This window comes from Myxocyprinus asiaticus, chromosome 1 (assembly GCF_019703515.2).
Source record: "Myxocyprinus asiaticus isolate MX2 ecotype Aquarium Trade chromosome 1, UBuf_Myxa_2, whole genome shotgun sequence".
NCBI classification, from domain to species: domain Eukaryota; kingdom Metazoa; phylum Chordata; class Actinopteri; order Cypriniformes; family Catostomidae; genus Myxocyprinus; species Myxocyprinus asiaticus.
In genome coordinates, this window is record NC_059344.1 from 37,104,077 (window position 1) to 37,127,896 (window position 23,820).

The following is a 23,820-nucleotide window of genomic DNA, read 5'->3' on the forward strand; positions in this document are numbered from 1 at the left end:
TGCATGCAATCAACAAACTACAGTTCAAAAGTAATAAAAACAAGAGAAATAATAAATGTATACTTTTAATGTATATTTACTCTGTGGAAGGCACACACACAGCTTTAAAAAACAAAACTTAAACAGGGTATCTGCAGGTATCAGCTCATCCAATTTAACACTTTTTAATACCCTTTTCAAAAATATTTAAGACTTACTCATTACTTCAATCACTATCAAGGTTAATGCATATATTTACCCACCACTAGATGCAACATGAAGTCACATTAAAATGACACGTTGCTAATGCGAGAGTAAAGTGCTGGTTTGATACTGTATGCCTACTGTGTATTTTTATGCAGACAATTACAGTAGTTATTAATTACTTATGCTTATGTTCATTACTATACACAAGGTACCTCAACTGGATGTCACTCCAAAAATCTTACATAAACATCCATTTGTTATTGTTTTTCAGTGCATTCATTGAGGCTCTCACAAAACATGAGCCCAAATTGTCCTGCATTACTGACACTACCAACAAGCTTCTCCTTGAACTAGACCAAATCAAATGATATATGCGGTCATGCCACACGTGAAACTTTTTGCTTTATCTGAGCTATATTTTTGCTATATCGGGGAACACTGTTTGAAAAAGCTGGCAAATATCTTCGTTCAACCTGAATGAGTGGTGCTATACCACTGTTCTGAGACCACATAACTTCAGCCTGCAATGAATCAACTGCTGTTTATTTATTTGCACCAATACAGCAATTCAGTTGGCCTAATAAAAAAAGTAGTATTTACCAACATATATTTTTACTAAAACATTTTTATGAATTAACAATATGTACAAAAATTACAGTACAATTTCACTCACTTTTTTGAACCCATTTGAATATTATTTTATTATTATTAATATTATCATTGTGGGTTCCTTACAAGTTTTTTTATCACATAAAATAGAATTATAATTTTGAGGATTAGATTTGTTTTTATATAACAGTAATATATTTCTGTAGTATTTACTTCACCTTCACTTGGAGCCTTTATTTTGGCAGAAAGGGCAGTGTTTCTTTAACAGTTTACATTGTTCCTCATTTTAAATCTTGTTAAACACTGTCATCTCCTTTTCTGTGATACTGTGTCACGTTTTTAGATTTGCATATTAACTTGGCTTTGACTCTGGCCTTCAGGACAGCTGATGGAAAACGCTTCCACCAGATATCATATATATTCTCCAGATATTACAAATCGTCTTTTGTTCCAAATTGCATATAGACTGCATTTAATATGTACAGTTTTACCATTATCTATGCAGCAGATAGTACTCATATTCAATAATATTTTTTTTTTATAAAAAGCTAATGAATATAAAGTTAATTTCACCATATTGTGTGATGTCCTAAAAAAATCTGTGTTGTAAAATATTTTACCAACTTCTTCCACAAAATCATGTTCGTATTCATTTCAAAATGAGTTATTTCAATATGGGACTTTTATTTTGAAAAATGATGTCACTGGCATCTCCTCTCATCACCACACACACCAACGCAGAGTGAAAGCACAGGACAGCGCCGGTTACAGCTACAGATGCACAGATGTGAACATTTACAGATGTGAAACTCCAAGAGTCAGATTTTTTGATGATGTCACTATTATCTCAATTCAAACAATAAATGTTGTATTTATACTCTTTAACGGTGCCTGTGACAGACTGTGGTAGCTGGCCATTCAAACAATGGAGAAAATGAATGGGGAATATCTCGGGCCCCAGAGCAGCACTCACGGTACCAGCGCATATGTACACTGAACCAGAGATTATTTGGCAGAGATGGGCCACTTCTATTAAAATGAATGGGAGAAATTAGAATGCTCAACCAAGAAGCTCTAGTGCCCAACGATCAACGGATATAGATAGGAAGTCCCGCCATACAGTTAAAAGAGCCAATCACCTTTTAGAAACATGACATCACCTGACAATCAACTCCAAAATGCACATGTGCATTAGATATACAAGCTGGGAAAATTGTGTTTTTTTAGCATAATATGAGGTAAAGAAGCACAATTTATGATACCAGTATCGTCAGATTTTATTGCGGATTTGAAATATGTTCTGTGATTGTAATCTTGACCAACCGTTTTTGAGATTTCGGTCTTTCCCCATTCAAGTAGACAGAAGCTGCACTGGCATGACTGGAAATAGCCTCCCGTGAGCATTTCAAAGATGGCCGCCAGTGGACTGATTTGCTAGAAAAACTTCGGCACTGAACGTACAAGTAAAACCACACACACACACACACTATTCTCTGCTATTTGCGAGGCATGAAATGTTTTCATTCAACCTTATGACCCGAGGAGGAAAATGTTCAAACAAACCAAAAAATAATACCTCAGGTATTGTAATTGAAGACTTTATTACTTTTTAATGGCCTTATATTTCACCAAATTGATTTAATACATTTCAATACTTTTTAATGACCTGCAGATACCATTAAAATCTGATCCTTCAGATTCGTGTTGCATCTGGAATTTGCTTCGTGAAAGAGTAATATTGACCTTCGCTAAGCCCCGCCTTAACTAATCCTGTCTTAACAACTGTTGCCCCGCCGCCATTACTCTGACAAGCGGCTGACTTTTTACAATGAGAGCCTATGGTAATGGGATTAATGTGTGTTTGAGTAGTTTTAAGTGGGAATTTTTCGAAATGATAATGTTTTTAAAACGTTGTTGCTGGGTCACTTGTAATAGTGACACGAGGTACCTAGAGAGGATACACGCAGAGTTTTTTCCTTTTTAAATAAATATTGAGAAGAGCATGCTATGGATTAAAGTGTGTCATTACTCATTCCCAAACGAGCATGCACAACATCAGAGAGGACACCTACATTTCCTCGAAAAGTAAACTAAAGCCAACAATCTAACGTTAATTGATTTACGAATTGATTCTGGTCTTAGTACAGGTGACAGTAAATAAAGAGTTCACAGCATCAAAGTGAGTGTGTTATGAGACGTTATAAGCAGTTCTTTTCACTTATACTTGTTACGAGGTTGGTAATCGCTATCAAGTGGCGCTTCTCTTTTTATTGCTTCAATTCTGATTCATAGTCTGCACAATTTACAATCAAATTACTGTGTAATTTAACAATTTATTTTATACAAAACATCAGATAAATATACCTTTCAATGTCACTCTTCATTACAGCCCACGTAATATCATCTATTCCGTTTTTGAGAATATTTTACCAAATACCACGCTGTTCAAGGCAATCTCCCATTCATTCCTATGAGGAGTTCTGCAGAGCTTATCAGAGCGCACAGCAGTAGCCAAGGAGGGCGGAGCTTAGTGAAGGGTCAATTGTGAGAATAAACTCTCAAGCACATGTACAGTACTCACCACGGCTCAGTCCGTCAGGGCCTCGGAGTATGCGGCACTCTTCAATTTGACCGTAAGGTGAAAACATGAGCCTGATGTCATTCTCACTGCACTTCTTTGAAATCATTCCAATAAACAGCTTTCTGTCTTCTATCGCTGAAACACAGGAAAAGCATTTCATTACAGTGCACTGCCTCAGCACACCGGTTTGACAGTCATTCTGGGAAATTCCTCTAGCTGCATATGAATAAGGGACTGTCGCAATACTGTGGCAAACTCAAGTCACTTACCATTGTTCTTCTCGCTGTCTGCAGGCTTCATTTGAATGGGATGATGCATCTGCACAGAAAACTCCCATGTGATTTATGAATACAGAAATTCCCCCAGCACTCATGGAAATAGACTGTTTAGAAAAGCTTTGTAACAGTTCCTTTGAGATGACTGAAAAGGCTTTTATATAAAGGCCTGTCAATATATTTGCAGATTTGATGCATTATTAAAAGCAATAAATAGAAGGCAGCCAGCTCCTCTGATGACAATCATGACAATTAATGGACTGTTGATGCACGAAAGCAGACGCTTTTCTCACCCCTGGAAGAATCTTCATGTTGTGAAGGGCATTTTGTGCTTCTAATGCAGATTTACGGGTGTAATATGTGACAAAACAACAACCTGCAAACCATGACAGAGAAAAAAGAAAAATTAGACTATGAACCAAGACAACTTCATTTCCCGAGACCATGTCTACACTGCATGACTTCTGATTTTTAACAGTCGACTAGTCGAGCACATTAGTAGAGTCGAATTCAACTAATCGTGATTTATGACGCACCCCCCAAGAAATTCCTCTACCCTATCCATCGAATCTTACAGTATACAATAGATAGATCATTGTTCGCTACATGTAATGGGTTTTATCTTGTTATATATATATATATATATATGTTTGTTTGTTTCTTTCATTTTTTACGCCATGCCAGCTTCTATGGCTATATTCATGGCGGGAACCAGTTATTTAAAAATAGAGTTAAATAAGGTGTTTAAGATTCATTTTTCCTAAAAACCTTAAAACTAAATTTGGATTCACTTAACCTTTTCAAAAGAATCAACTGAATAATACAGGTACCTGTATTATTAGTGTAGAGGTATGACAGTCCAGTAAAATGTTTAATGGATAGTGACTTCTGACAATTTTCTCCAAAATTGGTGTGTGAGTCTTGTATGTCCTATCCGGCATCGTGTATAAATGACTTGATCCCAGCGATTATTAAAAGGGAACACATATCTTGTTCCAACAACAAGATTTAGTTATTGTAATTTGTTGTTTAAACATTGATCCCACTCCGACTGCCATTTGTTTTTGATATACAGTTGTGCTCAAAGGTTTGCATACCCTGGCAGAAATTGTGAAATTTTGGCATTGATTTGGAAAATATGACTGATGTCTTTTAAGGATAGTGATCATATGAAGCCATTTATATCACATAGTTGTTTGGCTCCTTTTTAAATCATAATGATAACAGAAATCACCCAAATGGCCCTGATCAAAAGTTTACATACCCTTGAATGTTTGGCCTTGTTACAGACACACAAGGTGACACACACAGGTTTACATGTCAATTAAAAGTTAATTTCCCACACCTGTGGCTTTTTAAATTGCAATTAGTGTCTGTCTATAAATAGTCAATGAGATGATCGGTCCTATTTTCAAAATCAATGCCAAAATTTCACAATTTCTGCCAGGGTATGCAAACTTTTGAGCACAACAGTATACATTCAGAGTTGGTTTCAGATCTGTGGAAGGTATAGGGCATTTTACTGGTTCAGTAGATAGTGCTTCTCTGGCAGCTCAGTCTGCTTGTTTATTACCGGAGATTCCTGAGTGTCCAGGTACCCAGCAGAAAATAATATTAAAACTCTTTGCTTCAAGAGATGACAGTTTGATTTAAATCTTCACGATTGTTGGGTGATCAGTTTTAGTAGCTTCCAATGCTTCAAGATATGATTTTGAATCAGTTATTATTAAAAATAATTGAAGTCTCAATAAATTTCAGTGCCAGTAGTAAAGCGTTTGCCTCTGCAGTGAAAACTGAACTTTGGTCTGGAATGCAGATACCCTGACACAGTTGGTTTGTTGCAAAAGCTGCTGCCACTTTATTTCCAGATTTAGATCCATCTGTGTATATTGGGATATGTTGTGGGTATACTGCTCTTATGTCCAGAAATTGCTGATGGAAATCATTCGGATGCATTTAAAATTTTTGGTTCCTTGTTAAATCCAGATGGATTTTAGGCTTTTTGAGATCCCATGGAGGAATTTTGCAGAAATGTGTCTGTTCCAAACTGTTTAGATCCACTTTCAGATTCTCCTGATGGGTTTTTATACGTAGGCCAAATGGACGAATGAAACTTGGGTTTTTTTTCAAATATTGTTGAATGCTGAAGTGGGAAAACTGCTGAATAGGCTGGGTTTTCTTTATTTGTTTAAGTTTGGTTGCATATTGTAAGCCCAACTTTAGGTGTCTGATTTCCAAGGAAGGTTCATTGGCTTCTGCATAGAGACTTTGGATTGGTGATGTTCTGTAGGCTCCCAAAGCTAGTCGTATACCTTGGTGGTGTAGAGTGTCAAAAAGTCGTACGTATGACTTTCTAGCTTATCCATAAATGATACTTCCATAGTCCAGCTTTGAGCATACCATGGTTCTGTACAAGTTCATGAGAGTTGAGCTGTCTGCTCCCCATTTGGTTTTGGATAAAACCTTTAAAACATTCATAGCTATAAAACATTTCTTTTTTAGTGATTTAATGTGATGAATAAAAGACAGTTTGCTGTCAAAAGTGATACCAAGAAACCTGTTCTCTTTAACAACTTTAATGGAGACTCCATCCATAAACAGCTCTGGTTCATTGTGTAGCGAAGGAAGCTGACAGAAATGCATACAGATGGTTGTTGTTTGTGAGAACTTGAAACTGTTCTGTGTTGACCAGGAGTGCATTTTGTTTATCTTCAATTGGATTTTTCACTCGATAGTATTCATGTACTTGCTCTTGTAGCAAATGCAGTCCAACACCTGTGTCGTGGGATTTTTTAATGGCTCGATGTAGTTCTACCATAGAAAAAGGTTGGTTGTATGGCTCTGTGTTACTGGAGCCAAAGTTAATCTTTTATTTTTCTTCTTGTTATATATATATATATATATATATATATATATATATATATATATATATATATATATATATATATATATATATATATATATATATAAATATACATAGCTACATATCATCAGGCATTAGATAGCCAGCTAGGCTGCCATGGATACACGCATAGAAGTTTTGACACCTGAGGGGGAAATTATAAGCGACGGTTTGAGCTTTGTTTTGAATGTGAACAGATCGGATGGAGTAAACATCAACCATTTTGTTATCTCATCTTAAGCACATTTCTATAAGGAGTATGCAATAATAGGTGTGTATACATCAAGCTTTAACATAGCTAAAAGATAACATGTCTGAACATCTTTAGCTTATCCTGGACCACTAGCTGCAGGCAACAAAGATGCATTTTGTCATACTCCAACTTGAAGCTGGAGTATTTGGCGACAATTAAATTGTGTTCTTGAAGGAGTGAACAGCAACTAGGTCAGATGCCCAAACACACAAAGTTGAGCTGATCATGTTAAAAATCAGTAATTTGTGCCAATGGGTGCCTTTTTAATTGATTATGCATTGCACTAGTATTTCTTTTATATCTGAAGGCCACTTTGCAGATATTGGAGGTTTCTGTAGAATTTATGTCATCTTTATCAAAGTACATTTGAGCTACTTTGCTCTTTCAGTACAGAGCCATCCGGATCCGAAACTGAGGATAGGAGGGGAAGAGTCATTGGGTCTGTTCCAAAACTCATTGAGCTGCCACGCCTTCTCCTGCCAACATAGGCAACTGTCTTCTATGGCAGCATCCTTACTGAAATGATGTCTCATAAGAGAGTGATTTGGAATGCTCTACATAGGCAGCAGCTCCACGCATAATACAAATAGCGCTCCTCACGCACAGTGCACGGGACACTCGACTCTCAACTGATTTCAATACAGGTGATGCAAGAGAAACGACGCAATACTCTAATGAGCCTAAATACGCATGGCGCACACATTTTGGGTAAAATATTTGTTTTTGTGTCATATTAAACTTATTTATTGATACTTTTCTGAATTGAATGGATTAGAAGTATATTTATAATCTAAATCCATCTTGGATTTATTTTTCCACCAAGCTCATCATGGTGCATGCTAGGATTGCCAACCCACGGAAGGATACATACGATGCTACCTTAGAATGTGGCCAAAATGAGATATCTTAAGAGGCAGCATAATTAAGATACCTACATTTTGGAACAGCCTTCGCGTCAGGAGCATGCCAGCGATGTCTTAAAATGTTGCCTCTCTAGGACGCTCACTAGGTTTTGGAACAGACGGACAAGCGATAAATGATCGGGCGATTCAGTAATATTCATTAGGAAAGCACTACCTGATTGGTCAGAGAAACTATAACCCAACCCCTAAACCTAACAAATCAGGTAGAGCTTTCCTCAAATATAAATGAGTCTTCCCCCACTATCCAACATTTCAGAATTCCGACACCTGCTGTATTTTCCTACAGACGCAGTTGAAAATTACATGGTAAGACACTAGTCGACTTCAGGTTGACAGTGTCAATTACATTATTAAGTCTATTTGAGTCTGTGCAACCCACAGTCAAAACTACTCTCCATCACTCAATCACATTATAATCAATAAAGCAGAAGCATTTGTTACATGTCATGAAATGCCTTCAGTTGAAGGACGCCCTGTTTCCATTTTCGACGAACGGCAGAACTAGTCAATTATCGCGTTATTATTAACCCATTTTTTTGTGTGTCTAATATAAAGATTACAATTGATTGGTCCATGTTAAAGGAGATAAGCGATTTTAGTCTTTCTGGAACTTCAACAGACTAGCCGTTGAACTAGCCATGCCAGTCGCATCTAGTGTAGACATGGTGTTAGACCAATTTCTATGAGTCAACATGAAATGTCTACAGAATTTACAAATCTCAAACTGTGCTCACTGACTGTCAAGTACCTTTACTCTGTGGGGGGTTCTGACTCCTGTCCTGAAGAACATTGATTTCATAGACTGCACCATAGGGCTCAAACAGCTCACGCAGCTGATCCTCTGACCACGTCCGGGGGATCTGACCCACAAACATCTTCATAGCATCAATGTCAGGCTGGTCTGGGTGGTCCAGAGACCCATTCATCTTCTTTGTTCTACAGAAAGATAAATCAAGTCTATTTAGAACTAGTGAGTCAGAACACAGACTGTCTTCTTAAAGCACATGTCCCTCAACTCAATCACCACTGCACATGAAAAGATGTACACAATCTCATTGGAATATTGAGCCCACCTATGAGTATGGGTATAATTATAACTTGCTTTTCATACTAAAAAAGCATTTTTTTTTTTTTTTTTTTGCGATTCCACTTAGTGGCACCACAATTACACACTCACACTTCAGCTATAAACCTTTGTATGACATTTGAGCTCTATGAATACAAGTTGTGAGTGCTCTAGACCAGTTGAGCACACAGTCTAAATGTTTTAAAACTTAAACCGGCCTTTGTGTATGAAAACATTTACTTGGGTGTATAATTTGCCATTAAAACAGTAGCAGATGTGATACAATATGTCCGTATTGTTATGCTTTTTATTAGAAAATTAGGATTACAAGCTATCAGAAAGCAGTACACGGATCTAAAGCATTTCTGGTCAATATGAACCCTTCAGCCACAATATGAAGCTTTAGAGGCCCTTCTGTACAGTTAAAAGGGGTAGTTCACCCAAAAATTCTCATGATTTACTCACCCTCCTGGCATCCCAGATGTGTATGACTGTATTCTGCAGAGCACCCATTTTTTAGAGGAATATTTCAGCTCTGTAGGTCCTCACAATGCAAGTGAATGGTGGCCAAACCTTTTTAGCTCCAAAATCCACAAAGGAAGCATAAAAGTGATCCATACGACTCCAGTGGTTAAATCCATGTGTTCACACAAAATATGATAGGTGTGGGTGAGAAACAGATCAATATTTATGTAATTTTTTAACAAATTCTTCTCCCTGCCCAGTAGAGGGTGATATGCACCAAGAATTGAATCACCAAAAAAAAAAAAAAAACAGGAGGAGAAAATGAAAGTGAATGAAAAAGGACTTAAATATTGATCTGTTTCTCACCCACACCTATCATATCGCTTCAGAAGATATGGATTTAACCACCAGAGCCATCTGGAGTACATTTATGTTGCCTACTAATGTGGATTTTGAAGCTTAAAAATTTTGGCACCCATTCACTTGCATTGTATGGACCTACAGAGCTGAAATATTCTTCAAAAAAGCTTCAGCAGATGAAAGTCATACACATCTGCAATGGCATGAAGGTGTAAATGAGAGAATTTTCATTTTTGGTGAACTAACACATTAAGCAGCCAAACACTAAAGGCCAAAGCTCAGCTATAACAAAATCTAGCCTATGAATATGCTAAAATAGTTTTCTTAAATAGACCATACACAAGGTTTTCTGGGCTGTGCATTTTAAGTCTAATTCAAAAATATGTCTATGCATTGATAAGTTATTACTAACCAGATATACATCAATAAACCACTTGAGAGATAAAAAGCACAAACAAATGTTAATATCAGCCTTGGATATTCCAGTGAGATATAAATGCTTTTGATCACTAAAATTATCTCATTAAACTGGTGCTTGACATGGAGAGAGGCAAAAGGGGAATACAGTGAGTGATGTCATTGGACAGGCCTGAAGCACTGCTTAATCACTCTCTTTAGCAGCTGCTGATCAGTGGTGTGACAGACCACTTTAAGATAAACACAGCATTGTGCTACTGACAAAGAGCAGCGTTAGCCAGCAGCTAAAAGCCAGATTAATGGTGTTTATCGATCGGAGGACTGCACAGCTAATAAAACCTTCCACTTTGTCGATTTTCCAGCAAGAAGAATTGTTCAGACAAGCAAATAAATAAATAAATAAATAAATAAAGATCCACTGGGTGACAAAACTACTTTGGTATTGGGAATAAGATCATCTTCCACCAAAACCCATCAATACAACAAAGAACTTGTGTTCCAAGTATGACTTTAACAGTATGATAACCACCACAAAAATTACCACGGTATTGAGGTGCATTGATAATATTATTAGCAGTTTAATATTTGGATATGAAATATGTCTGATAAGCACACAGAGAAATATTTCAGTTATAACCAATTTTTTAGATTTCTTCAAATTTTATCCTTTAACTTTTGATCTTGAACATCAGGACACTCTCTTAATCCGACAAAGTAAAAAAATAAATAAAAAGAATAATTCACAAACAAGTAAAACAATTAAAAAATTTTTTTTGCAATATGTACAGTAGCCAGATGATTAGAAATAGGGCTGGGCAAAAAAAACATAGTTTTTCGATTCATTTTTTTGTTTTTTTATTTAGTTGAATCTATATCTATTCTGAAAAGCAGTGGATCAATCTTTGTGTACTGGGTCTGATTAACGTGAATCCTGCAGCTTAGGGGTCCACAACTCCCAGGCGTTTGCGAGTGGAGTGCATCTAACTTGTACAGCGGGAGAAGCGGATGTAAACACAGATGGTGTACAACAGCTAAATCCGTCCGTGTAGCACGTTGACATGTACAATTATTCCTCGACTCTGTAGCCAGCAGTTATGTGTGTGTTTCAAGGTATAAATGTAAACACAGAGTCAAAATATTTCAATTATAAATGTGTAATTCCAGCTCCGTCACTGTCTAGCATGTCATTTATAATAATAAAACAACAAGAAAACGAGAATGTGTATATATACATATATATAAAATTTGAGGGGGGTGGTCTACAGGTCTCCCCCTGCTGCTCAGAATCCTGTGGGAAACACAACTCTTATTTATTTTGAAATTGGTGTTCCATGTACAGCTTTAGAAACATCTCTCCAATTAGTAGTACTGAATTTTCAACGTCTAATGAATCGATTTTAATCGAATCGAGAATCAAAATCTTGCGAATCGAAACTGAATCGAATCGGGGCATCTGTGCCGATACCCAGCCCTAATTATAACTAAAAGATTGTTATTTTATGATTTGTACAATTGAACTGTAATCATTTGTCATGATTATTGCCCAGGTTAACACTTCAGATATGCATTTGTATGCATTCAGTAATTTGTTGCATTTGTGATTTAGTTTAATTCTAAACAATACCTACTGATAATATGTTATTCATTTGCAGTTTATTGCCATTTCGTCCAATACGGTCTATTTTCTGCCACAGTTTCACATCAATTTCCTGCAAGCATACTGTCAATGTCAATTTCCTGCACACCAAAAGCCATGCACTTTGTAAACCCTATTTAGTACTACGTTTTACAAATAAAACATATTATTAGTATCAAAACACATTTATGGCCTACTGTTGCGCTGCACTTAGCCAACTGAACAAACAGTTGGCATATTGTAATGTTGAACGAGTGCTTAAATCAGTTTGTTGCATTTGTGAATGTGACAAAGCATAAACAACTTTAGCCTACCTAGTCATTACGAAAGATGTAAAACTACACTGAATCTGGTGTTTTTATGAAACGGGCTATAATTTACTATCCTGTATACTGTATTTCCACTTACATTAATCTCTGCAAATTCCGTGGGATGGTGCTTACGGAGATGGTGCTTAAGGTTTGAAGTGTTTCCTGCCTGAGCTGATACTTTGTGATAAACTTTACAGACTGGGTAACCATCAATATTTATGGTGCCTCGTGGGTCTTTAACATACCCAAAGTAATCCCAGACGCCACCGATTCGATCTTAATTAAACTGACTGTCTTTATATTCATGCAATACCATCGATGAGAAGATTTCAACGGTATGATAACTGTCCGTTTTAAAACAGAGGTATATTGTGAAACCTTAAAACCATTGCATCCCTAGTTCCAAGTGTACTTCTAACAGAGCAGTTCCTGGCTAACAAGTGTTATTCTTTTCAACAAACACCAATCTACTGATCCAACAAAAGTGTACTGGACAGGGAGGACACTATTACAATCATAAAGCAGACAACAGAGACATGTCTCCTTCACATGTTCTTTTGCCTTACATTATAATACCCTTTCAGTAGACTTTGCTTTGGAAATTTTTAAGAAACAATGAACTTTCATCTTTCTGCTTCTTGTGGTGGTTAAGCCTCAACATATAACAGAAGCAGAGAAAAGGCAACTTAAAGAATCACAGGACACCAGAAAGCCATTACAAAGACAAGCACCATGGTGCAGTCAGCAGTTTCTGGCCCCATTCTGGGATACATTTTGCCTGTGTGGTTGAAAAACCACACAAACTCAGAAACAAAAGCAACACTTGTGCCTCAAACAAGACAAAACACTGCAACATGTTATCCTGCAGAACAAAAACAAAGAATTAAAGAAGCCTACTCTTGAATGGATGTTAACATTTAAATAATATCAGTGGGTATAAGTCAGCATTCAACCGACAGAGAATGGCCACTCAAGACTGCTCAGCATGATCTGGCATATAACACAATTCTGCAATCAATGAATACTTTAAGACTGCTGAGATAGCATCCAATTCATGTATATGAAGCCATTTAGGCATTTCAAATCTAACAAGGTTTTCGTTTTCCCATTGCCTTCTCGGTGCAGGTTGATACAATGTTAAACATTCACCTTATTATCTTCAATTACTGCTCTAAATCATTGATTATTTGAGAATTATTAGAATTACATCCAGTACATCTCCAGCTGGCAAGATTTTCTAAATAGGTAAATTAAGGGAAACATAAAGACAAATGTATTGTATTGATCTAATCTTTCCACATCTCTGTGAGCAGAATAGTAGAGATTTGGCTGATAGAGATGAATCATTCTCAAATCACAAACCTTGCAGCATCACTTGCATTCTCAATTCTGAGAACTGCATCAATTCTGCAGATCCAGCTAGTAGAGACAACTAAACACCATAGACCTTTCAGTGGGAAATTCTTACACCACATTGTGGCATTTCTATGGAGAACATTCAAAGTGGATTGGTGAATGAAAATTACTACATTTTACAGATTAATAAATGGAATAAAATGTTTATTAAATAATTCTGTTCGAACTAGTTGCACTTACTCCATGAGTCTAAATAGTAGCTACTGAATGAACCCTGAAATCAAACTGGCATTCAACATACTGAATTAGTTTTAGAATCAGTGTCCCCTCATCTCTGGATACCAAATAAAATAACCAGTAAATAAACTTTAGCAAATTTAGGCTAGATTTGAAAACTAAGTACAATAAAAACAGATTAAATCAGTCACGTAAGTGATTAAATAAATTCCTCTCTCACAAGTCAATTAACAAGGTTAAGAAAGGTAATGGTGTGTAACCAAAAATGTAAGTTAATATTAACCCATATACCAAGCTTTTCAGTAAGGTCTATACTCACACTGGACTGGAATTCAAACTGCAATGGTCCACCATCATCTCTGGAAGAAAATCCAGCTTAAAGGAAGCCATTTTTAACACCAATCCAGGAGTGTCCCTATACTACACCACACCAATTAGTACATGAAGTGAACGATGACAAAATCCCCAAAAAATAAAAATGACTTCCTCACTAATGACACTAAAACAGCCACAGTTACTATCCTTTAAGTAAAATGTCTCTCAGGGTTCAGAAGTCATAAGAAGTGACATGGAAACAGGTGGGAGAGAGAGGCTGGGCCCATAAAACTCAACTCAACATGGAGCAAGGTGAGACAACGATGAGGCTCGGCACTGTGCTGGATGACACACAGGCCATTGCTCTGGTAACTGGGCTGGGACTGAGGATAAGGATGGGCCCAACAGGCCACTTAAAGCTGCACCCCTGCACTCACAAAGGAAAGTGCTGATGGAGGGGGACTTTTTTGTGAGCTTTTCTCTTAGCAAAGCAGAACTGAGTGCAGCGTCAGATAAATAAAGTGTCAGATTGATACAGATAAGCATGAGTGAGTGGCAGGAATGAATGTGGACAGGCAGCTCTCTGGTAATCCCTGAGCTGAAGCACCCCCAGGACACAATGAGGTTCCGGCAGCGTGCCATGAACGATGCACTGTTCAGAGCGTGGAGGGGCAGTGGAAGGGAGGGGGAAACGGGCTGTTTGGGGTCATGCGACAGGGGTTGTACTATAAGCCACTAGGAAAACCACATGACAAAGGTGCAAAACAACTGCTTTAAATGCAAACAAAACAAGCCACAGGCAAACTGAGATTTATTGTCTTGTTTTGTAGCAAAACTTCAATGGATCTATGATTATTTAACAAAGATAACCTTCCAACAAATCATTCCTTAAGTCTTCAAAATACCTAAAACTAAGTAAAAAAAAAAAATTCTCCCCTTTTCGGCATGTCCAATGTGCTCTAAGTCCTCATGGTGGCGTAGTGACTCGCCTCAATCCAGGTGGTGGAGAATAAATCTCAGTTGCCTCCGTGTCCGAGACAGTCAATCCGCACATCTTATCACGTGGCTTGTTGAGCGCGTTACCACAGAGACCTAGCGCGTGTGAAGGCTTCAGGCTATTCTCCGCGGCATCCACGCACAACTCACCAGTGTCCCACCGAGAGCCACATAGCGACCACGAGGAGGTTAACCCTACGTGACTCTACCCACCATAGCAACCAGGCCAACTGGTTGCTTAGGAAGCCTGATTGGAGTCACTCAGCTCAGGATTCAAACTTGTGACTCCAGGCGTGGTAGTCAGCATCTTTGTTCGCTGAGCTACTCAGGCCCTGCCCCGGTTCCATTATTTAAAAAAATACCAGAATTTCGATTCCCGAAATAATTATTCAAAGGAGCCAGTTCTTTTGAATCTAAAGCCCAAAACATATGGCGCTTCTGGTACAGTTCGATTCCTGAAAGAATCATCCTAATGAGCCGGGTTCTTTTGAATCTACTGCGTAAAACATACAGTGCTTCAATTTATAGTCCAGTATACAAGTAATCTTATACAGATGTCCAAGTTATGAATGTCCAACTCAAAATTAAATAAGAACTGTTGAGGTCTCACAAGCCTGAAAAACAACATTAGGCTACAAAACAGTCTAAACTGTGTCTGGAACTGCTTCTGTTTATTTAATTATGACCTGTGTCTCTATTAAATCAAGCAGTGCAGTTACTGACTGGTTGTTCATATTACAAAGTTGAAGTCAGAAGTTTACACTTAGGTTGAAGCCATCAAAACTCATTTTTTTAACCACTCCACAGATTTCATATTAGCAAACTATAGTTTTGGCAAGTCGTTTAGGACATCTACTTTGTGCATGACAAGTCATTTTTCCAACAATTGTTTACAAACAGATTGTTTCACTTTTAATTGACAATTCTGTAAAAATTCTGTAAATGTAAAAAAATAAGTTTACATTCACTAAGTTAACTGTGCCTTTAAGCAGCTTGTAAAATTCCAATGTCAAGCCTTTAGGCTAATTGGAGTCAATTGGAGGTGTACCTGTGGATGTATTTTAAGGCCTACCTTCAAAATCAGTGACTCTTTGCTTGACATCATGGGAAAATCAAAAGAAATCAGCCAAGACCTCAGAAAAACAATTGTGGACCTCCACAAGTCTGGTTCATCCTTGGGAAAAATTTCCAATGCCTGAAGGTACCACGTTCTATACATTTAAACTATAGTTTGCAAGTACAAACACCATGGGACCACGCAGCCATCATAACACTCAGGAAGGAGATGCATTCTGTCTCCTAGAGATGAACGTAGTTTGCCATGAAAAGTGCAAATCAATCCCAGAACAACAGCAAAGTGAAAACCACAGTAAAACAAGTCCTATATCGACATGACCTGAAAGGCTGCTCAGCAAGAAAGAAGCCAATGCTCCAAAACCGCCATAAAAAAGCCAGACTACAGTTCGCAAGTGCACATGGGGATAAAGATCTTACTTTATGGAGAAATGTCCTGTGGTCTAATAAAACAAAAATTTAACTGTTTGGCCATAATGACCATTGTTATGTTTGGAGGAAAAAGGGTAAGGCTTGCAAGCTGAAGAATACCATCCCAACCGTGAAGCATGGGGGTGGCAGCATCATGTTGTGGGGGTGCTTTGCTGCAGGAGGGACTAGTGCACTTCACAAAATAGATGGCATCATGAGGAAGGAAATTTATGTGGATATATTGAAACAACATCTCGAGACATCAGCCAGGAAGTTAAAGCTCGGTCGCAAATGGGTCTTCCAAATGGATAATGACCCCAAGCATACCTCCAAAGTTGTGGAAAAATGCCTTAAGGACAACAAAGTCAAGGTATTGGAGCGGCCATCACAAAGCCCTGACCTCAATCCGATACAAAATTTGTGTGCAGAACTGATAAAGCATGTGCAAGCAAGGAGGCCTAAAAACCTGACTCAGTTACACCAGTTCTGTCTGGAGGAATGGGCCAAAATTCCAGCAACTTATTGTGAGAATCTTGTGGAAGGCTACCAAAAACATTTGACCCAAGTTAACCAATTTAAAGGCAAAGCTACAAAATACTAACAAAGTGTATGTAAACTTCTGACCCACTGAGAATATGATGAAAGAAATAAAATCTGAAATAAATCATTCTCTCTACTATTATTCTGACATTTCACATTCTTAAAATAGTGATCCTAACTGACCTAAGACAGGGAATGTTTTCTACGATTAAATGTAGGAATTGTGAAAAACTGAGTTTAAATGTATTTGGCTAAGGTGTATGTAAACTTCTGACTTCAACTGTATAATTAAAGATAAACAAGTATTGTTGTAATAAATGGAATTTTATAAAAGAATAAATGAATTAATGAAATATGCCACCACATTTCTTGTTGGTTTAGATTTGTTTATTTAAAATATAGTTAGGATCTATTATTGGATTGTAATTATGTCTCTAAAAAGTCTGCAAACCTTTTACAATAATTGTTTTAAATTTATTTCTGATTTGTTATATCTACTCTGTAGAAATCTGAAATGATCTCATCGTTTGGTAACAGATAGCAGAGGGTAGCAAATACAAAAAGAATTGCATTTCTCATTTCCAAATAATTATTTTTTTAAAAAGGCACTAAAATAATTACTGGAATCGTTACTGGAACCGTAATCCTTAAATTCCTTATGATTCCAATCCCTACTTGATATGTACTTGCAGTGCCCCATTTATGTCCGCCATGTGCCCTCGATGCACACTTTTGCAGATCCTGCACTGATTGCGGACTCCATTGTGGACTACTATCTAAACTGCACTGCATCAAAGTGGGGACTCTAAGAAGGACTGCATGGGCATAGGGCAGCATCTGGGACAGGGCAATTCAAACAGCCCGTGTTATCATCTTGAGCCATGCGCTGACATCTGGTGGCCCACTCACTGCTGACATGCTTACTATTTAGCAATGAGAGGAATAAAAAAAAACATAAGCAAGTGAATTTCTTCTGGTCCCAGCTTGAAAATGAAACTACTGGAAAGCTCTCTTTCCCTTTGAGGGAAAGCATGTGGATGGAGGGCATCCTCACACCCCTAGGGTAAAAAGAGGTAAAGTGTACATGTTCTTACCCGCCAAGGGCAGGTACTTCCACAGCAGGAAGGGAAAGCTCGCACTGAGGTTGCCCGTTCTGCGCTGTGGTCAGGTAGAGGGTCTCAGCGTCGATGCTATCCATCCAGTGCCTTTGTCAAATGCTACAGAAACACATCAAACATTACAGGACACACAAATCACACACACAGGAACACATACTGGAAGGGAAAAGAAAGAGAACAAGAGAGACAACACAACATCTGACAAAATAAACAGCATGCAAACTGTATTTAATAATACTGCATGCTCACAGACAACACAGACACGCAACCTTTAAGGAAAGTGAAATGACACTCGCTAGATGGTCTGAAAACAAGAATAATTGAGCGGTTTATACCATACAGAGTGTATTCTCAGCGGAAGCCAGGTAATTTTTCATCTCATTTTTGATGAAATCGGTTTGCAGTGGCTCAATCTCAATGACTTCTCAAACTGTTTTTATTTTTCCCTTCCATTTATAGAGATTTGGTGCATTATGCTTATGAAGCAACAGTTCCGGTTCTGGGTAGGGTTGCACAACCTGTGCGTAAGTTCTCACGTAAGTTGAGAGGTAAAGTTCACACTAAGGGCTTAGTAACTACTAGTTAGTTTGTAACTAAGTCAGTGCTTAATTTGGTTGCACCACCTGTTCTTAAGGCAAGGCTTAGGTCAAAAGCTCTCCGTAAAGTGATGCGTAGTCGCAAAATATGATGTTTTCTTGTATTGATCCAATAAGCAGCCTTCAAATTTTTACATAGAAGTGTTAAAAAGCCGTGCATTTCAGTTTCTCTCACTACGGTTGATGTTCAAACCTTGTTTGCTCACATAACTGTCAGCTGTAATAAATTATGTCCCCATTAAAATACGATAAGTAATAAAAGTAGATTTAATAAATAGTATATTTGCCCTATGTAAATAACAATATATAGGAACCTTATCTAAAATAAATAGGGGGTGATAAATAATAATATAACAGGCTGGAAAAATAGACATTTATTCATTTTAATATCCTATATATATTTTGAATGTGTTGAAACTTGACACCGGGCGATGCATCCTGAAAACGGCACTGTTAGATCGGTTTCATACTGAAGAGCCGCTTATAAGTAAAAAAAATTTCTATGGAAGCCCGAATTAATCGCGCATGTGAGCTGTTCTGCGTTTGTCACGAGAGCTCACATTTTAAGGAGTGCCTGGTTGATGCACTCGCACGGATCACGTCACTGGAGCTCGCATTTCGCAAGAAGCCCGGTTGACACGTGCACACTCCGTATGGATAGCAGAGCACAATTTGGCTTCACAGACCCTGCGCACATCCTTGTCCCACATGAAAAGCATATTTAGCGCTCAAAGTCAAATGAATGTAATAAGGTTGCTTCATTGCCTGATGGAAATGCATATAGACGTGGCTGACATGAGAATATTAAAATAAAGGTACATCTTAATGTCTATATCAATATTTATGCATTGTATCGATAACGTTGGATCATGCATCGATCCAGATCAATGAATCGTTACACCCCTAGCATGAACATTTCTGCTTTGTACCAAATTATATTAAAATACAAATTAACAAGTCTATGTTTCAGTGAATGATTAGTTCCTTTACTTCAAGGTGCTGTCAAAATGAGATCTCTATTATAAGAGTGCCAAAAAGGCGTTGAGGGGCTAATTGATAAACTGAAGTGGAGAATTCGAATGTATTGGGCAACTGGGGAAAAATCTCATGTTCTTTGCCCTTTACAACATAGCAGGACTGGGCTTACCAAAAGAGATCTCTAGCAAGTAGCAACAATCAAGTTCGAGTACCTGGATAACACCTGTATTTCAATAATTTATCTTGCCCTTGGGAAACTCTTACCATGCAGCTGTGAGTTGGCTTCAGACCTTAAAATCACAGTAAGAATGCACAGAGAAGACCACTGGCCATGCCATATTTTAATGCTTCTGAGTGACTATGTGGCTTATTCATGGCCCTTTCCATGTAAGGCAGTGTTATATGCCTTAGGGGTGGAGGGGTTGAGCATATGGTCAGCACAGTTCATCTAACAACAAACTCACCCCCGTTCTCTCTAGCACTGGCACAGAGAGACCATGCACAGTGGACAAATGGAGCTTTACTGAAGCATCTGGAACAACCCAGCAGCTGAGATCACAACACACATGCTCTCTCTCACACTACTATGAGTGGGAAAAAGAAAGAGAAAAAAAAAAAACATTCACTGATGCATTGTGATTCTTTCTCCAACAATTCTGGATTGATTCTCAATTCCGAATCGAGATTCTGAGTTCAATTTAATCCGTGGCAGTAGGGCTTGGCGATATGCAAGAAATATGTTCACAATATTTTTATTTTAAAAAATTGCAATATCCAATTATATAGTTAACCCCCTGGCCCCCACTGCCGTGGTTGTATGTAATATTTTTGCTTAAATTAATAACATTTTTAATGAAGAAAAATAAATCATTAAAACAAGAAAACTTTAAACCAAAAGATAAGAGTGGCTTAGGGACAACTCTGTGAATGTCCTTGAGTGGCCCAGCCAGAGTCTGGACTTGAACCCAAACAAACATCTCTGGAGAGACCTGAAAATGGCTGTCCATCGATGGTCCCCATCAAACCTGACAGAGCTTGAGAGGATCTGCAGAGAAGAATGGCATAAAATCCCCAAATCCAGGTGTGCAAAGCTTGTTACATCATACCCAAAATGACTTGAGGCTGTAATGTCTGCCAAAGGTGCTTCAACTAAGTACTGAGTTAAGGGTCTGAATACTTATGTCAATGTGATATTTCAGTTTTTTCTTTTTAATAAATTTGCAAAGTTATTAAAAATCTGGTTTTTGCTTTGTCATTATGGGGTATCGAGTGTAGACTGATGTGAAAAAAATAAAGCATTTTAGCATAAGGCTGCAACATAAAAAAAAGTGACAAAAATGAAGGGGTCTGAATACTTTATGAATGCACTTTATTTATTAGAGGTGTGAATCTTCACTGGCCTCACGATTCGATTACGATTCAGAGGGTAACGATTAGATTATAAAACGATTCTCGATGCATCACGATGCATCTTGTCCTTCAATTTCTTCCTTTTTTCAGTTTCTTCAAAATGTATTTTTTCCCTTTCAGCTTATTATTTAACAGCTGTTTTAAAAAATCAGAATGAGTCACATTACATAAACTGGCCTTTTACATTCAGTTTGAGCTGTGAACAAAACATGGAACATCCACAAGATTAAATAAATGGTTATATAGTTTAAAAGAGTATCTCGGTTTTTCAGTTTCTCTCTTTAGAACCTTATAAAATAAAATCTCTTAAAAGCACAAGAAAAATATTGGTTCTCCATCAGAACACAATGAATACTATTACTTCAACTGATTATATTATTATTTTTATTTATTTTTGTTTAAGCATTGTAAATATTTAATAGTATTTAATTATTATTTAAAATTAATCTATGCCATGCCATTCATTTGAATTTTTAACCACAACTGGAAGTTGCTGGTCCAGGATGAGTGATATATCTGCTTCTATGAGAGTGCAGCTGTCATCTTCTCCTCTCCTCACCTGCACAGGTGATAGTAAAGCGGTTTAAATAGTGTAGTTGTTGCTTCAGAAATGTATCAAGCGTCTCGTATGCACTGTTCCAACTGTTTGCTCTGCGAGTAGAAGATCGCACGACCCTGTCGCAAAAGCTACGATGGATTCAAACCTTTATCATCAGGTGTGCGCACTGTCCTAACAAGCGAGTGACCGGCAATGACCAGCAATAAAGAAAAGCCAATGAAATGGAGAGCGCGCAAGAGTAGAGAAAGGCATCGGGAAAAAAATTAAATAAATAAATGAAAACATCACCAACATATCCCGAACCGTTGCCTCGTCATTATTTTCTTCTGTGTTTTCCCCAGTTGTGCGCAAATCAGTGCAATAATTGGTGCGTGCTCGTCTTTCATGTTGTTTGTTGGCTTATCATGAATAAACTCTCCCGTTGTTAAGTGCGTGGGTTTGTGAAAGAACTTCGGGATCGTAATTTCATTCGGGCACAAATGGTCATGTGTTTGATACAGCTGGTCTGCAAACAGTTGTGTTTGTGCACTTGACTTTATTGTGTGCACTTAACTCACGTTTTTGTTTGTACATCTGTCTTTGGCGTGTGCCACTGCTCTGCCGTGATTTAAACTGAACTCAGAATCGATACTGATTCTTTTGAGAATCGATTCAGAATCGTTTGAGCATGAATCACGATGCATCGCTGAAAGATTTTTTCACCCACCCCTTGTATTTATACAGTGTGTGTGTGTATATATATATATATATATATATATATATATAAAAAAAAAAAACCTGCAGAGTTGCATTCACATTTATTTTCTTGTGCTTTAATGAGATTTCTTAGGTTTCTAAAGAAAGAAACTGAAAAATTAAGTTTTATTTTATGGATATTCCATGTTCTGTTCACAGCTCATTCACACTGAATGTAAAGGGCCACTTTGCTAATAATTTGTTTTTAAAAACTTCATGTTTATCATATTTTATGACGGCAATACTGCCATACAAATGCTGTAACCACACCAACAAAACAGTTACTTGATTTTAGAGTGGATTTTGTAGTTACCACAATTTTCTCAAAACCAGGTCATAGTTAAGCCAGACCTGTCTGCCACAGGACAACTGAACCCGAGTGAACCCGATTTTGGTCAAAATGTGACGTTAATGTGTTTTGCCTTTGCGCAGCAGATTAATCAATAAGAAAAAATGTAGATGTATCAAGAATCGTTTTGGAATCTGATTGTGACTCCCAGAATCAGAATCGGATCGTGAGGTGCTCAAAGATTCCCACCCCTTGTCACTACCAACATCATGTTCTTCTCCGTAACAGTACAAAACTAACAACTAGGGCGGGTACTGATAGAGATTTCCTTATTCGATTCCAATTCACAAGCACTCAGATTACGATTTGATATCAATTCATATAGGTATATTTCAGTTATAATTTTAATTATGCTTACATATGAAATTCTCTCTCAGCTTATGCTGTCAATTATACAGGGGACCTTCTTACAAGGTACATAACAAAATATTAATTTTACAAATTATATTGTATCATTAGCTAATAATATTGGTCACATTTTAGCTTTTTAAAAATATACAAATCCATGCATTCCTTTAATGTGTGTGTGTGTATATATTATTATATATATATACACACACACACACACACACACACACACACACATATATGTGTGTGTATATTATATATATATATATATATATATATATATATATATATATATATATATATATATATATATATACACACACACAAAATATATATGTATGGTTATTGTTTACATGTATTATCTGTACTATTTACTAGTATTTACATTGATTTGTGGATTTAAGAGCACACCTTAATGAGAGAGGAGTTTAATGGCTTCTTGACAGCATCTGTTCTGTGTGTGATTAGAATTAAATGTTAATTTTTGTTATTTTTTGATCAACCACTAACTGTAAAGAACAGAGAGAATATTAAGATTGACATTTTTAATGATAAATGGGTTGTGTGGATCTCGTCTTTGGACATACACACGGAGCAAGTCAAACCAAACTTTTATTCTCAATGTGCAGTGAAACTTCACGCAGTGCTGAACAAATTGAATAATATACTACTCAATCACTGGTGAAGTGAAATCAGAAAATGTACCAGCTAGTGGCTAATCACTTGGTCGCATTTTAGGTTTCCATATAGAGTGAAAGATCGATCTTGGAATTTAAAAATCAATATTGAGATCATTTAAATGAAGATCACTATG

The 23,820-nt window shown here is 37.2% G+C and overlaps 1 protein-coding gene across 10 annotated transcripts in view; it reads right to left on the reverse strand.

Annotated features, from left to right (window-relative positions):
- The window catches only part of LOC127445779 (CUGBP Elav-like family member 1), a 50,999-nt gene that overhangs the window by 16,921 nt on the left and 10,258 nt on the right, over window positions 1-23,820 (reverse strand). For 5 of the 10 annotated variants that reach the window (XM_051706134.1, XM_051706141.1, XM_051706106.1 and 2 more), the window contains exons 3-7: window positions 18,008-18,130; window positions 8,478-8,665; window positions 3,945-4,027; window positions 3,646-3,694; window positions 3,377-3,511 (exon numbers count right to left, since the gene is read on the reverse strand). In XM_051706134.1, the coding sequence (XP_051562094.1) occupies window positions 3,377-3,511; window positions 3,646-3,694; window positions 3,945-4,027; window positions 8,478-8,665; window positions 18,008-18,111 (559 nt within the window). In that variant the 5' untranslated portion in view covers window positions 18,112-18,130. Of the gene's footprint in view, window positions 1-3,376; window positions 3,512-3,645; window positions 3,695-3,944; window positions 4,028-8,477; window positions 8,666-13,896; window positions 14,016-18,007; window positions 18,131-23,820 lie in introns of those variants that run through there. The other 5 variants (XM_051706150.1, XM_051706160.1, XM_051706122.1 and 2 more) reach the window with 5 other exon arrangements.